The sequence below is a fragment of the Chaetodon trifascialis genome, chromosome 17, assembly GCF_039877785.1.
Source record: "Chaetodon trifascialis isolate fChaTrf1 chromosome 17, fChaTrf1.hap1, whole genome shotgun sequence".
Classification (NCBI taxonomy): domain Eukaryota; kingdom Metazoa; phylum Chordata; class Actinopteri; order Chaetodontiformes; family Chaetodontidae; genus Chaetodon; species Chaetodon trifascialis.
In genome coordinates this window covers 13,827,724-13,843,878 of record NC_092072.1, presented here as the reverse complement: position 1 = coordinate 13,843,878, position 16,155 = coordinate 13,827,724, and the positions used below count along the sequence as shown (strand labels likewise).

Here is a 16,155-nt window from a genome sequence, read left to right as displayed (position 1 = left end):
CTCTAGCCGGAGATGCCACCACAAAGACAAAGCACACAGCGCTGGTCAGTTCATATGCTATAATTAGAGCTAGATTCAATAAACTGCTTGTTGTTATGCAAGGGAGCATCATGACAAGTAGCACTTTATGACTCAGTATGAGGTTCAGATATTGACGGTTTATGGTCTTTAAAAACATATCAGTGATCATTTGCCTTTGTGGCATATATAAGCACAACGGTAATACAATATTTTCAGATTATTTCAAACGTTTCAATTTTAAAAGTTTCAATGCTCGACCGGATAGCTTGTCAATTTGGACATTTTGTGTGCTGCAGTATATGATATGAATTTGAATGGAAGCACTCGACACAAGAGTGACACATTGGGGACGCAATGTTTGGATAATAAGCAGAATCATAGCAGAAAGCAGCCTTTCAGTGATACGCTTTTCAAGGTGGGAAAAAGAACAGAAAACTGAGTGCAGGAAGCTTAAGAAAGCATTTTTATGTCTGGTTCTCTCACTGCTTATCTGTGTCTTTACCCTTCTCATCCCTTCACCTCCTCTCTCTTACACATACACACACAAATGCACACAGAGACAAGCAAGCACACACATTTTTATCTACTCGTGACAAGGTGTCAGCAGGAGCAGGTGGAGGGCACTCTGCCACATGCTGAACCATCCGTCTGTTGCTGCCCGTCTCCATATCACACCAGGTACACAGCATACCAACACAACAAAGCTGAGACAAACAAGCACTCTGCAGCAATTTCAAGATGACAAATACAACTCAAACACTTTATCAGAGGAGAGATCACAGCCAAGACATCGGACAAAGACTGACTGTGAAGCCGCAGAACAACTGACATCTCTACTGGCTTCAGCTTTTTTTTTTTCAGGATCTGTGATAAAAATGTTCATTTCAAGGCCTGGCTGCAATTGTCATTCTAAGAAAAAGACATAAATGCAGAAATGGCAGAATGAGACGTCTTTGTCTGATTATGGGCAACAAATACATATTTAAAAATGAGCCAGAATAGTAAACAGTTACATCTTTAATAAAGTACAAAACAAACGTGAATGCAAACTGTACAATAATTTATGAATCATTAATAATTTTTCCTTGTTTCAGCATTTCATTATATCCATGTTGAGCAGAAGAAATGCTACATCTCAGGAAACACGCAGGGTTAAGTGTTTCTATATGAATAAATAGATTTAAGCATAAGATAGACATAGAACAATAGAGAACCTGCGGTATCATCCATGTACAATATTTACACATATACTTCATATATATATTTCATTCAAGAAAATGCATTCATTATTATAACACTTGTATTCTCACAAAACAGACTCTCTTTGACGGGAATGTTAAATTAGAAAGATATTAATGAAATGGCAAATTAAACCTCAGCATCTATATTAGGCATGTGTTTTAAATGGTAATTATGGGAATTTGGGTACCTTATAAGATCTTCAAAATAAGGTTAAAATGGTTACTACTAACTCTCTTGGTTTAACATTATCCCATTGATCTTCATTTCTAAACAAGTTACGCTTTCACATTAGACAAAAAAAAAAAAGCCACACATACACTTTCATCTCACAACAATGTCAGCAAAAGACATTTCACATCTGTCCCAAGCTCTGGACATAAACAGTGCATGATCAAGTTGTGTACTCACACAAGTCTCCTTCATCCCTTGTGCAAAAAAATTGGCCACCAAAACCAGTGTTTCAGAGACTTAAGAGAATAAAGCTACACGAGAGTCTTCAAGTGAAATGTCTGTCAGTTACATGTCAACTCTCCAGCTGGAGTTACTTCAGCAAACTGTGACTGGGGGTTTCAGGAACATGTCTGATCACATCATAGATGGTGGTGTGCATATCCTGCACTGACCCGAGGCGAGCCAGAGATCTGCACGATGCCTGCAGGACAGTTGCATAGGAAAATTAAAGCGACATGCAACTGTCACACAAAAGCGTGAAATCTTACTGCATTGTCACTGAGTCTGTGTCAGTGTACAGCATGTTGAGTACCTGAGCTGATTCCATTTTCCCAGGTATGGAGACAAACTCGTAGATGCCAAAGTCTTCTGTTGCATCCTCGTGACCTGTTGACACACAGGTTTTAATGGCAGAACAACTCTAAGGTGGCAGTAAGTGCATTAGTATGTGTTCAGAGTCAGACTTTACAGTAACACGATGAACGTAATGACACCATAAAACCAAGACCTGCTTTTCAGTTGGAATCAATGAGACATCCTAACTTTGCTTAAATTTCTGCTTTAGGCTGCTCCTGTGTCAAACCTGTTTTTTAGGAGGGACTTTCAGCTTAATAGAACACCAAAACCCTGTTCATCCCTATAATCAGCCCCACAATTATGATGTAAAATTATATATATATGTAGATATTACATATAATGTGGGTGTCCTTGATGGCTGCAGTATTACCTGAACGATGTGGTCGCTTCTGCTCTGAAAGCGGTCTGCCAAAAACAAGCAAATACAGCTGTTAGATGAACTCCATGTATACTAAAAACAGTACGGTGTGGCTGATGCCTGAACTAACTTCATATCCAAGGCTCTTACCTGTTGTAAATGCTCATAAGCACTGTTGATAATGGAGAGAGAGACAGACAGGGAAAGAATGATTCACAGATGAAGACATGGCACATTTTTAAACATTAACTTCTGCAAATGCAAATGCAGTAGTTATTTTGCCCTGGTTACCTTCTGTTTGACTGACATTTGCAAGTTGTTTGCATTTATGATTAGCTGCAACATGCAGATTTCAGTACAGCCAGCAGTTAAGTGTTATCTCATCATTCAGACATACGGATTTAAAACATGGAACATGCTACAGGTTGCAGGACTGACTGTGAGGGTTTAAAAAGAACTTGCATCAAAGCAGGAGAATAAGACATTTATCTAACCTCTCTTAGGATGGCAGGTTCTCCTGATGAAGAACAGCAGCATACAGCCAATGATGAACAAAGAACAGACAGTAATGGCTGCCAGAGGGGATAGAGAGCTGCCCTCCTGCATGTGCTTCTCTTTCCCTGTAAACAAACACAGGATGGACATTAAAATCAACAACCATTTTTACCCAAACTGATTACATGGCTCTTAAGATGGCAGTGGCGGTCAGTTGGTCCACTACTTTGGTCCAGACAGAAAGATTTCAAAGTTGGATTTCATGAATTTTGCAGGCATTGCATTGTTTTTGGCGTCTCCTTGACTTTCCCTCAACTGTCACCACTAACTATGGTGAGAACCTCTGATCTAACGCCATCACCATGTCAAATTTTTTAACTTATCCAATACTTTGTTTTATGACCAAATACCTTCAAACTGACATTTCCATTAGCTCCAGCTGTACATTGCGGATCAGAAAATGTTAGCATGCTACCAGGATAAAACTAAGATGGAGAACGTATTGAATAATCCCTGTCAAACAACAGCATGTTTGCGTTGTCACGCTCACAGTGTCACATTTGGCTTAAAGCACGAGCGTGCGTAGCCTAAGTATATCCTCACAGCAGCTAGCATGGCTGGCGTCATTAAAAGATTAGTCATCAGAGGATTCTTTGGCTGACTTCATATGAGATTTTGCTGTCAATAAAAATGGATGCTGTCGTGACTTCTGTTGACTCAATAAACAGCATTTGAAATCAGAGCCAGTATCAGCAGTAGGCATCAGTGAGTCTTTCTCACTATCACCAAGACAACATATCAATGTCATGTTCAGCACACAGAAACTCCACATGTTATAAAACTTAGTCAACAAATACAACAGCTGTTAGCCACTGTTTACTTTCCCAGCCACTGAACTCTAATATAGGCTGCAGCCGCTGGAACCTAGCAACTGAGATAAAACCTGAGTTTCATAATAGCCATGTATATTTCATGTTCAGTTCATAACCTGGTTTCACTTTTCATGCTATAGTATTTTATCTACGCAGCTGTTCCCAGAGCTGGCTGGTGGTTGTTAGTGTCAAGATACATCTCTCACAGCTCATAAAGCTCTTCTGCTTTTGGCACGACACACTGTTTACAGAGTGTTTATCTAAGAGGATTCCCAAAATCTACCCACGCTCTGCTTCCTCTTGCCATGTTCCACCCTCTACCCACCTGTTCCTAAACTGGCCACCACCAGAGTAAACTGGGCCTCGTCCTGCTTCTGTGTCACGTTGTTGAAGGCGCGGCACAGGTACTCTTCAGCCTGGGCCAGTCTGTAGGAGCGCACCTCCAGCCGCGGGCCCTCGGTGATGACCTGGGTGGCGTTGCGGCTCTTTGAGATCCAGACGTAGCTGTTGGGTGGGTTGGAATCAGCCTGGCATTCAAAGAACACCAGCTCTCCGGGGTTGATGGTGAACACTTCTCCTGTCCGCAGGCCCTGGCCCGAGTTCACCTCCAGGTTGTAAGGGCCATCTGCAGGGGCCAAGAGTGGATCAGGGAAACATGACAGTTTGCTGCTAATACGGTGCTTGTTGTACAGACTGGGTGCTTTTCTATGAACTGTCTCATTTTAATGCATCATGGGGCGGCAGGGTCATTGGTTGGTTATTTTAACGGATAGTTAAATGCTACTGAATGCTAACACGAACATGCTCTGTCTATGCAAACAGAAATGATGAGAATGCTAATCGTGGCGCAGTTCTCTATGCCAAGTTATTAGCACACCCGCTGTTTGAGCACACTGGCTGAAGGCGCTGGGAAAATGAAGGAAGTTAGATGTAACACAAATTGTACTAACGTCTATCTTCCATCACACACATTCAATCAATTCATGGCAAGACTGTGCGTGTTCTGGGTGCAACCTCAGAATTACAAAGCCAGGCCAGTTTATCGGCGCATCTACACGTGTTTTGTTTGAACAGAGGAGCTCTGTGAGATAAGTCAGCTCCTATGCAAATACTATCAGCCGCATGTTTTCAGTTGTCAGAAAGAAGCCTTAGCACACAGGCATTTACATGACCTAATACCTCCCTGTAAAAGAGAAAATACAAATGTATATATATATGTATCTTGGTATTAGTACAGGAGCCTTGTGACAAATACATCCTACAACCAACTGTTTTTGAAACTGAACATCACAGGTTATTTTGACCCAGTAATTTTAACAGCTCTGCTCCCAGTGTGTGCCAAATTAAAAAGACTTAAGTGAAAGCAATTACATCTACAACTTGACTTTTTTTGTCTGCATTGTTACTTTATAGTAAAATGCATGTGTTTGGTTCATTGAGGTCCATCCTGTGATTACACGCTAACAACAGCTTGCAAATGAAGGCCACATGATCCTGCCTGATAGAGATTTTGGCAGCCATGGAGGTACAGTACAACACATCTGATTCCAGCACCTGTAAATTAGCCAGGCATTATGGACTTTGTTTTGTTATCATTTACAGCATGTCCTAACCAGAAAAATGTCCTTATTGGTTCTAAGTAGGTTATTAGGACCTACATTTATGTATATTTTTAAGCTGCAAAGGAAGAAGTCTGGTGACGTAATATAAAGAGCAATGAAGTCTACATGTGGAAAGAGGTGACGTGGATGAACGCAAACTTTCACCCACGAGACCTTTGTTCATGTCTACACTTGCAATATCAGGAGCTCTTGTTGCAGGGAAAGAGAAGGAGAATACAGATGGATGCATCTACTCACAGTAGACATTGAGTTCCACAGCCCTGCTCTGCTGATCCTGGCTGACTGGGTTGCTGGCCACACAGTGGTATGTCCCCTTGTCCTCTTTTCTCACAGGACTGATTAACAATGTAGAGTTGTCTTGGGAGAAGTGGTATCTGTCACTGGGACCTAGTGAGATGTTGTCCCTCAGCCACTGGAACACAACTCTTGTTCCTCTCTCAACAGAACAAGTCCAGGTAACGTTTGCCTTGTCCTCGACCACTGCGTACGACGGGCTCTTCTCAATGACTGGGATGGACACGGGCACTAAGGAAAAAATCAGAAATGTTGGTAAATTCATGGCAGTGTCTATGGACGACATCAAACTGGTCATGCTGATAGGAAAACACTCACCGTCCACTGTTACATGCACAGTTCTCTCCACCTTGATAACCAGTCCTGTCTTGTTATAAAACTCTATGTTGAGGTTCAGGTGGTAATCCCCCTCATCGTCCTTGTTTAATGTCTTGATCAGCAAAGAAACGTTGGGCTGTCCAAAGACGAGGCGGTTGCGGTACATCATGTCAGTGATTGTGGTCTCTTTGGTAAAGGTCACCAACGTGGCTCTGGTGCCGCTCGGCCTCATGTAGGACCAAGTTCCCTGGATCTCAGCTTCATCCAGCTGGAAGTGGGTCTCAACAGACAGGAGCAGGGGCTTCCCTTCAATGCCATGATGCACTAATGAGGGGATGTGGATGAACTCAGAGCTGGCTTCTGAGGTGGTCAGAGAAGATGAAAAGGGAGGAAACAAAGTAAAGCATATGGATGTGTCAGCAAATTATACATCCAGCAGACACATAGTAATATTATCATTCGTTTGGAGTTGTGTTTCTGGCCACCTGCCAAATGTAGTTCCAAGTTTCACTCTCTTTTTAGTTCTGTTCTTGGTCTCTACCAAACCCTGAGGGAAATATCTGGCTCTTAAGCTGCTAAATGCTCTGCTGCGTTCACCAGCTTTTCACTAACTTTGTCTATCTTTTGGTGCTGAGCAGGTAGTGGACAGTCTGGTTTTAAAGCTTTTTTCACTGCTGCAAATAGAAATGATGAGAACAGTGAGAATGAGCCAAAACAGTATGTTCAGGTGATAAATCTCTGGTTTGTTACGACAAGAGATCCATTTCACACTACACATTGTTATTCTGTAGAGTGAAAATATTGAATAATGAAGCTTTAATAACGTATAGATTATTATACCAATGAGTGTATGTAAGTGTATGTATGCCAATATATTAGTCTGGGCATGTAGGCCACTGAAAAAAACTTGATAAGACTGAGACGCTGTCACCATTTGTACACACTCTTTGATAGCGACCATAACACAGATAAAGATCCATTTAATCTGCATTGAATAGTACGACACATATAATGCTGCTTCACGGCTTTCATGAAGGGGCTTGACAATAATTCAATATTATCATTTATCATCAGCATTTACTTGCATTTTTGGAATAATATGATCATATTGTGTTATCATTTGCACAGTTTTTGAGTCCAAATGATCTAATTTTAATCATCACAGAAAATTACTTACAAAATAAAACAAAAACTGATGAAAAATATTGATATTCTTATTGTGCTATTGATCAGATGGAGTGAGGGTGACAGAAAGAAAACAGGGCTATTTTAAGAAAGAACCCAGTTCTGTTTTGTCTCTCTAATCTCATATTCTATATCCTAGTCTTCACATTGTACAGGTCCTGAAACTGAAGTGAGTTAATATTGACCCAGCTCACTGCAGAGTGCCATTGTTGCTAGACAAGGATGAGACCTGTCTCTTTGATCCCAACTTGTCCCAAAACAAACACTTGGGCAGTTTGAAGGGACGTTGCTATCTATCAAAGCAGCACAGAGTTGCAGGGCGGTTTATTCTCTAGTAACCAGCTAAAAACACAGAGAATGGACGGAGTCATGGTTGTTTTCCAGCAGCTGTCATTTCAACTGCTTCAAGATTTGATCTAGTACATAGCAATGGTTTTCTTCAGTATGCCGTGCTGATGAAATGATGCAACCTATCTTTTATTTTTAGCACTCTTGAATTTAAGGATCATTAATATCAGATAAGACTTTTTGACGACTTCAAACTTCATTGTCAGGGTATTTCTTGACAGTTTGAAGTTAAAAAGTGAGGCACTGTGTTTAGATGCCAGGTTGAGTTGAGCAGCAGCTTGTGAGTAGGCAGTGCTACTGTGGAACAAACTCACTCAAGCCTCGCGCTTTCCTCTTACTTGTGTCCTTTTGTCTCACTTCTGAATGTGTCTTCTCTTTCTCCGTTTCGGCGTTAAAGTGACGGCTTGGGAGAGATGGAACTATTCGTGAAAGGCAGTTTGAGTGCTCCATGGTTTCATCTGAAGTGGGTCACAGTTCATGCAATAAAACCTTGACATGAAAATGGAGGGAAATGTGACTTTTGTTCTTCCCTTCTAAAGCCATATTTTCCCTCACACCTTTTTCCATTGTCCTCGACTCCTCTGCCCTCCCCTCTGGGCAGTCTATACTTCCTCCTCAGGGACATCCAGCTGGTGTCAGCCAGGTCCCTGGTGACTGCTGCCATGTTGCTCATCACAATAGAGCCACTGTGCATCTCGTGTTATGTCCTAAATAATAAATGCAGTTCAATCATCTCTTCGACACGTTCCACTCTTACAGGCCTGCAGGCCAGTTTGTGTGCGTGTGTGTGTGTGTGTGTGTGTTGTCAGCAGCAGGAGCGTGCCTGTGTTTACACCAGCTGAGATCCGGTGAAAAGACAAAGTGAGGAGGAGTGTGCCGAGCCCGCTCCTTCACTGTTGTCCCCAAACAACACAGGTATTGTTGTGGCGATACGAAGGAGATTACACTTACAGCGGTCCTTGAGGTGAGAGGGTATCTTCATTTTGTGGCCGTGCACACACACACACTCAAATAACCGTGTGTGGAGACCCACAAGCACCTGCCTCTTATCACCCTCACACACACACGTCCGAGTTGTTTGGATGCTAAATAAAGTCTCCCGGTGCGTGTCCAAATGCCACCATCTTCTGTCCTCTTTCAGATAAGACAAACAGTGCTTCTCAAGAAAGGTTGATGATACAAACATCAAAGCAGGGGGGGAGTCCATATATTTGGGACTTTTCTGTTTGACTTATCTGGTCATGTGAGGACTGCTGCTACATGTCTGTTATCACTGAGTCACACAGCTGTGGCCTAGGTCACTTCTTCTTTCCACTCACCCCTTCCCTATGTCTTTATTCACAGCCGACAGCAGCAGAAAAGCTAATCTTGTAAAGTCACACAGCGATGACTATGGAAAGGACATGCAAAACAAAGCCTGACACTAAAAGGGACACTTTAAAGACTTACACTGATAAAGGCTGTGGGGAGGTTGAGGCAATTCAAATTAAAAGAACTCACTGACCAACTAACATTATTGTCTAAAATGTCACAATACAGGATGCCAACTTTCTAAACTACAAAAACAATGCTGCTCTTGTAACTGAAGTCACTTCTTGTGCCTTTTTTTTTTTTAATTTGCAACCCAGTTTCATTACTGCTTCTTTGACCTGAACCTTTCAAAGACAAAAGATTTCACAAGGTCGCAGTGAACATTTTGTGACAGCCCACCACAAAAAAAACTTCCTCAACGCACTCTCAGTTTTACCCTGACAACCAAGCAAACAGCAGCCACAGTAACAGCTATAACTGCACCAACACAACACTGACAACTCAGGCAAAACATCCCTCCACGGCAGCTCAACGCTCACCTGTTAGGATGAAGAGAACAGAGCAGACATACAGCGCCGTTCCTCCTGTGGCCCCCATGGCATCTTATCCTCTAGGGATGTGTGGGACTTCTGACAAGCGGGCAGGGAGTGAGGGATGTAGGAAGAAGGAGAGGAGTGGAAGAGAATGAGGAGGAGGAGGAGGAGGTGGAGAAAAATGTGACTGGTTGTGGTGACAACATTTGCCAGGGAAATAAGAGGAGCTAGCTTTAGCCCGCGTGGAGCCAGGCCCCTCCCTTGTGACACCAGGAGGAAGAAGAGGTCCACCTGGCAGAGAGACGGCACAGTATGGTCCTCACACATGCACACACACACACACACACACACACACACACACACACACACACACACACACACACACACACACACACACAGCCGCCCTGAGGCTGAGGGTTTCACTCTGTCATAGAGGAGCTGAGACGTCAAACTGGAAAAGGATAGTCGAGAGCAGAATGGGAACTGTTTCTTTACATTATAATACACCAGCTGTCTGCTGCCTCGGCCCCTCGGGCTGCGAGACAAAGAAAAAGCAGACGGACAGAGAGCTTTTAACCGCCAACATCTCACAGTTTGGTTAAGTTACACAGCTCTTGGTGCACAATGATGGTCAGCATCAGCTATTCTGTCTGGGATGGTTTTGCAGTCCGGACACTAAAGGACAAAAAGACAGAGAGAGACCGATACCGGGGTGAAACTGAGTGAGGAATGTTGCTCCGACACCAACACATGTATCACTGAACTTCCAAGTGCCTTCAGGATACTCTCATCGAGATCACAGCAATACGTTGACAATGTTTTTAGATTTTTTTCAGCCCTTAGGGAGACACTGTGGAGGCAAATCTGTTAATTCTTGTCTAACATTTGTTTTTGTATTGCTGCAACAAGGCTACATCTGTACGAGTTTTTTTTCTTCTGCAGATGCCGCACAGTCCCAGTAGTTCATGAAATGATGGCTCTAGGGCAGCGTGCACTCTGACTTTTGCATTTTTCTAATTATTTAACATTGCTGTAATCAATGCTCTGAAGTGAAACCATACCCTGTCAAATGTTTGTCTCCAACAGTCACATGCTGAACACTCAAACATTCACTATGTCCCCCTCAGTGTCTCGTTCAGCTGAGTTTTTTTCTGCATGGTCATCCTCTGAAAGGATATGCTGAAACTGGACTGCACAGTGGATGAATTAGGCCATTGTAGGTTGTGTAAATGAGTGCCTATTTTGGTGATGGCACCATTAAATAAACTGATTATTTACTGCCCATTTAGAGGGAAAACCTTAGGACAATACTTAATGGTTTTATCACATCAATACAGTATTTGTTGGACTGATCACATGATTTAAAGGCATCTATTCATGTGGTGGAAAACAAATATTGCTCTACATTTAACAAACTGAACTTTAATTAGAAAATAAATGCACTGTAAAGTGCCTCAGTTATATGTTTTCAACAAATGTGACTGTAACATATGTAATGTTTAAAGTTAATTTTCTCCTGTTTACAAAATAAAAACTTCTTTTGCAATATTGTCTTGTGCCTTCAGTTTATGTGTCTCCTGCAGGTTTCCTCTTCACCTTTAGATGGGGTCAGTGCATCATCTATTAGAGACAATCGGCCAGTGGATTTCTGCACTAAGCTGCACAGCAGCTTACAATAAGTTTAAAGGTTAATTACACTTCTTTATCATAACTAAGTATTTGCATCAGCCCACATTGGCTTTGCAAGACTCCTTGGAAGCAGTTTTCAACCTTTTTGGCTTCTGAATCAAAGTTTCGGGAAGAGTGATGAGGGAGTTATTCTCAGCTGAATTGTTTGTTGTTCAGACCTTGAGGTGTGATTATCCAGTCCTTTACAAAAAAAATAAAAATAAGATAGCACAGTTCAGAAAAAGTCAGAAAAATCAACAGGATTTGTTAGCAGACACTTATTTTCCACAATTTCCCCCAGGCTATTGATTATTTACGTCTCTGTCACGTGATATTGTGTTTGTCTGCTGTCCAGTGAAAAATCTATCACCAAATTTGATTACGAAATTTTTAATAAACTGAATTATTAAGTGTCCCTTTCTGTATTATCTGCAAACTGCATCATCACAACACTAAAAACGGCTTTAAAGTACTTGTCGAGATTCATCAGCAAGCATGTCACATCACCATTATTCCCCTGCCTAGGGCCATTTCAACTGAAAGTTCAACATTATTCCTTGAAGTCAGGTCGGTCCAGTTAAGAGCACGGACTGATAGCAAGAAGACAACAGCACATTGTGAGAAATGTGTATTTTCATTCAAAAGGGAATAACATATTGTCATAAGACTGGGGGATATTGAGAAAGACAAACAAGGCTGAGCTAATAGCTGGGTGAATATGTTATGGCTTACACCCTGACCTTTTGACTTGACAACTGCTGCCTGGTGAGAGAGGAGTTAGAAAAGTAGATCCACCCTTGGGCTTTGAGATAGAGTCAAGATAATAGTCAACGTTTAATGCAAATGTCCTCAACAGCAATTTGGATATTCAGTCATCACAGAAGGTCTGCATGTGTTCAATGAGAGGTTTTGCTCTGATAAAATTTGCTGAAATTTTTGCAATCTCTGAGCCAATCCCTGCCCGTGCTCTTCCTCTTACATTATTATGAATGAAACAACCAACGGGGGCTAAACTGTATCTCACATTGTTTATGAACCTGGCCTGGTCAAGCAATGCACATGCAGGAAGTTACAGTATAGTATGGTATGGCCTGGTATGGCCTTTTTGGACCGCCCAACCAAAACCAGGACACAGCAGCAGAGTGACACACCCACCCACACACACACACACACACACACACACACACACACACACACAACCTCAAATGGGGGCCCTCTTGCTGTGCTAAAACATGTCACATTTTCCATTTTCAGCCTCCCAGCCCATGTCTGTAACTGTTGCCACACTTCACCACAACTCTACCCCTCTGGACTGTTTGTCTCCTGCCGCCTCCTCCTCCTCCACCTCATCCTCATCATATTATCTTGCTCTCCTTACTCTTATTGAGCTAAGTAACGTTCATAAAGCTGCTGAGTGATTCCTACCTAAACTCCCCCTCGCTCTTCCTCACTCTGCCCTTGTGCAGCCCCTCTTGATCCTCTTCTCTGTATCTCCTCCTCTTCTCCAATATCTTCTTCTCCTTCTTCTCTTCCTGATCCTTCCTCTTCTCCTCTTTCATTCCTCCTCTCCTCGAGCAGCCTTGGCCTCCAGCTGCAGACACTCAGAGCAGACACAGCACACCAGCCCACATCAAGGCCACACTATTGGCACACGTGTGTACATGTGCGTGTGTCTGGAGCAGTCGTTACAGTGGGGCCACATAGGGTGTCAGTGGCCCACTGTGATATACTGTAGGCTCGCATGCATATTTCTTTCTTAATCCACTCACATGCGGAATAAAAGTAAACTGCTGCTGTGTGGTTCTGCTTAAACTTCCCTCAGTTTCGTCAGTGAGGATGTTGACGTGCAGGATGAACACATCTATGGCAACACAGGCAGTCACCTATAGCACATATAACACCGATTCAAGCTGTATTAAAGGGCTGTTCGCAGGAAAAGCCAATGCACCCACGCTATTGATCACTGCGCAACCAAAAGGAGAAGCAGGCACGCGTGCAGCTGTGCCTTTGAGGTTGTTGATAAGACGCTGTCATGCCTTGAATGACAACTTGAAATGCTTTTTAGCTTCATCTGTGGAAATGTTGTAGCTGAAAAGGGAGCAAAGAGAGTGGTGTTAGGTGGAGCAGAGAGGGAGCAAAGAAAAGGGGCGGGGATGTCTGTGCGCCTGTGAGTGATTTGATTGGATGACAAAGTTTCATTCACACGCAAAGATTTATAACAGTGGGAACATAGAATGTTGGACACACACGCTGCGCAGTGTGTGTGTGTGCGTGCATGTGTGTGGGTGTATGCAGGCGCATGTTTTTCCCTTATGCTCGCATGTTAACGACACTTTTTTTTTTTTTTTACTGCTGCACCGTTGAACCCTTCTATCTGACTCTACATCTGACAGTTGTTGTCTACAGTAAATAGCACGTTGACTTCATGAACCGAGCGTTTGACCCAGAGTGCGTGGGTCGAGTCAATGTGGATCTTTCAAAGAGTGCCTCAGCCTTCTCCACCCTGAACTTTCAACATCAGTCAAAACACTGTGTGTGTGTGTGTGTGTGTGTGTGTGTGTGTGTGTGTGTGTGTGTGTGTGTGTGTGTGTGTGTGTGTGTGTGTGTGTGTGTGTGTGTGTGTGTGTGTGCGTGTGTAATGCACGACTGACCTCTATCTCTAAGTGTCTCCCAAATCAAACATGTAAATATGCTTCCACAAGCGTCATATTTTTATGTCTTCCTTTAGTGCAGAGTGCACCCAGTTGCAAGTACTGCTGTGTGTGTGTGTGTTTGTGTGTGTGTGTGTGTGTGTGTGTGTGTGTGTGTGTGTGTGTGTGTGGTGGCAAGAGCCTCACCCCTTTAACGCATTCCACTATCTCGCGCCCACGCACTCGCCATGTGACCCGCAGTCAATGACAGGAAATAAGCCGATGTCAAATCCTGCTGCCTGCGACCCAGATCCTCTTCTGTTTCCAGTCAAAGACGCGGCTTAGTGTGCTTAAAACCGAACACACCCACAGCACAGACCTCAATGTACATCTATAGCAACATAGCTGCATTTATACCCAGTGTGCACTACCCCACACGCACACACACACACACACACACACACACACACACACACTGCTACTGCTTTACCTCAGTTGAGTAATTGCTTCTATAATTAAAAAGACAGGCCCTGAATATATATGACTGAGCAACATGCTTTATTTAAATTCCTCTCTTAAATGCTCAAGTGCACATTGACGGCAGCACATGTGACGCAGTATCTGTCAATGGCAGGTGTAGCCCTGATAAAAACTTTCCCCAACAGTTGTGTTTACATAGTTGACACCCATATATGTACACACACACACACACACACACACACACACACACACACACACACACACACACACACACACACACACACATTTTATCTTATTTCCTGTTCTCCAGTCTAGAGGTCCTTAGAGAGATTAAAAATCAGAGATTCTTGCTCAGAAGAGCCGCTTTTTTTGAGTCGTCAACTATGTTGTGCTGGTACTTTTCAAGACTTCGACTATGAAAGCGGGTCTACTCCAGACATGACTAAGTAACATGTCTCTGCGGCACAAAGTGTATATTTACTAAACCAGAGAAATGGAAGTTCACAGTTGTTCCGTCGCAATGACTCTTTAATTAATTCACCAGCAGCATTTCATCCAACACACACAAATCTATGAAAAATAGGTGTTTACGTCGCACATGCCACTAACCAAACTGGTGTGTGTGTTTTCTGAGTGGGTGCACGTGAATGGGTACAGAGTCGAGTGGACACAGCCACCTCTATGTTCTCTCCAGCAGTAAACTGTTGGCCGTTAAGACACACCGCGATCCCAGGCTGAAAGGCAGTACTCCCTTTGCTCAGGTCTGTGCTTGTCCTCTTTGCTTCACGCAGTCGTAAAGCGCAGGAGAAGGAAAAGCAACACTATGCGTCCACCAATCTGAACTAAAAGGGTATATATTAACCTTATATGACCAGCTCCTCCGGCTTACTAACAACCTCAAGTAACCTAAGAGGAAAAGGTGACATTCTGAGACACAATGTCAGACACAGGCACCAGGTACACTTTCCATTTCCTGAATGTACAGTTTTGTATTTTGGAATTGCCATGGGAAGCAGGAGTGAAAACACCTGGCTCCCAACACACACACACACACACACACACACACACACACACACACACACACACACACACACACACACACCTTTGTCTCTCTCAGAGACCACCTCATTGCCCTCTTTCCAGTCACGGAAGGTGCTAATGTTATTCGTCACTCCACACAAACTAGCTGGTGGCTGCTCATGTGTACCAGTGTGACTCGGGTATTTTTCTTAATACTCAATGTAATGCTCTTTGCCCTTCCTCACTAACATCTGGCGGTCTCACCCCCTCCCCTGAGGTGTCACGGTGACATGTTTCCCACTGGTGCGTAGTAGAGGTGTGAGATTACATAGTTCTTGTCAAAAAAAACAGAGGCATGGATAGGGGTAGTTGAACAGCTGGTTGGGGGCAATCACACTCCAAGTATTTTAAATAGAGGCATTCCTTTGAAGGCATTTAGATGTGATACCCCCAACCACCCACAGTTGTGATGTAATCAGCAAGAGGTGTGAAGCAAAACAAGCCATGGTTGCCTGTGTTTGTGGGAGTGACTGCTGATTGGTTTTCTAGGGAAAATGGACGGCAAGTTTCAAATTCATGGAGAGAACATTTTGTAAGAGAGCTCTCATTGTATGTGTGCTTCCAAACTCGTTCACAAATAGAGCGAACGCAGATGCAGAAAGACCAGTTCTCCCACCCAGACACGTCACTTGTCTTACACAAACCACCACAGCTCCACACACACACAAAAATTAATACTTTTATTTGAGCTGGGATGGTTTTTTCCTACACATGAAAGAAATGAGATTTGGCGTGTTAATTAGTGAGCTTAAGAGGTGCTGGTAGGTGGATCTTGTTATGTTTGGACAGAGCCAGGCCACCCCAGTTTTAAGCTAAACTTAAACTAACATGTTGCTGGCTGGCTGCGCAGATATGAATGTGGCACGTTTTTTGTCTAATTTTCAGAAGGAT

At 43.1% G+C, this 16,155-nt stretch overlaps 1 protein-coding gene across 1 annotated transcript; it reads right to left on the bottom strand.

Moving 5' to 3' along the window:
- Positions 1 to 1,024: 1,024 nt before the first annotated feature.
- hepacam2 (HEPACAM family member 2) lies at positions 1,025 to 9,669 on the bottom strand. The gene is made up of 9 exons (XM_070984326.1): positions 9,413 to 9,669; positions 6,030 to 6,389; positions 5,655 to 5,942; positions 4,121 to 4,420; positions 2,923 to 3,048; positions 2,579 to 2,600; positions 2,441 to 2,475; positions 2,027 to 2,100; positions 1,025 to 1,915 (listed from the first exon to the last, which is right to left on the bottom strand). The coding sequence occupies exons 1-9, from the start codon at positions 9,468 to 9,470 to the stop codon at positions 1,805 to 1,807; spliced, it is 1,374 nt and encodes a 457-aa protein (XP_070840427.1). The 5' UTR covers positions 9,471 to 9,669; the 3' UTR covers positions 1,025 to 1,804.
- Positions 9,670 to 16,155: the final 6,486 nt, after the last annotated feature.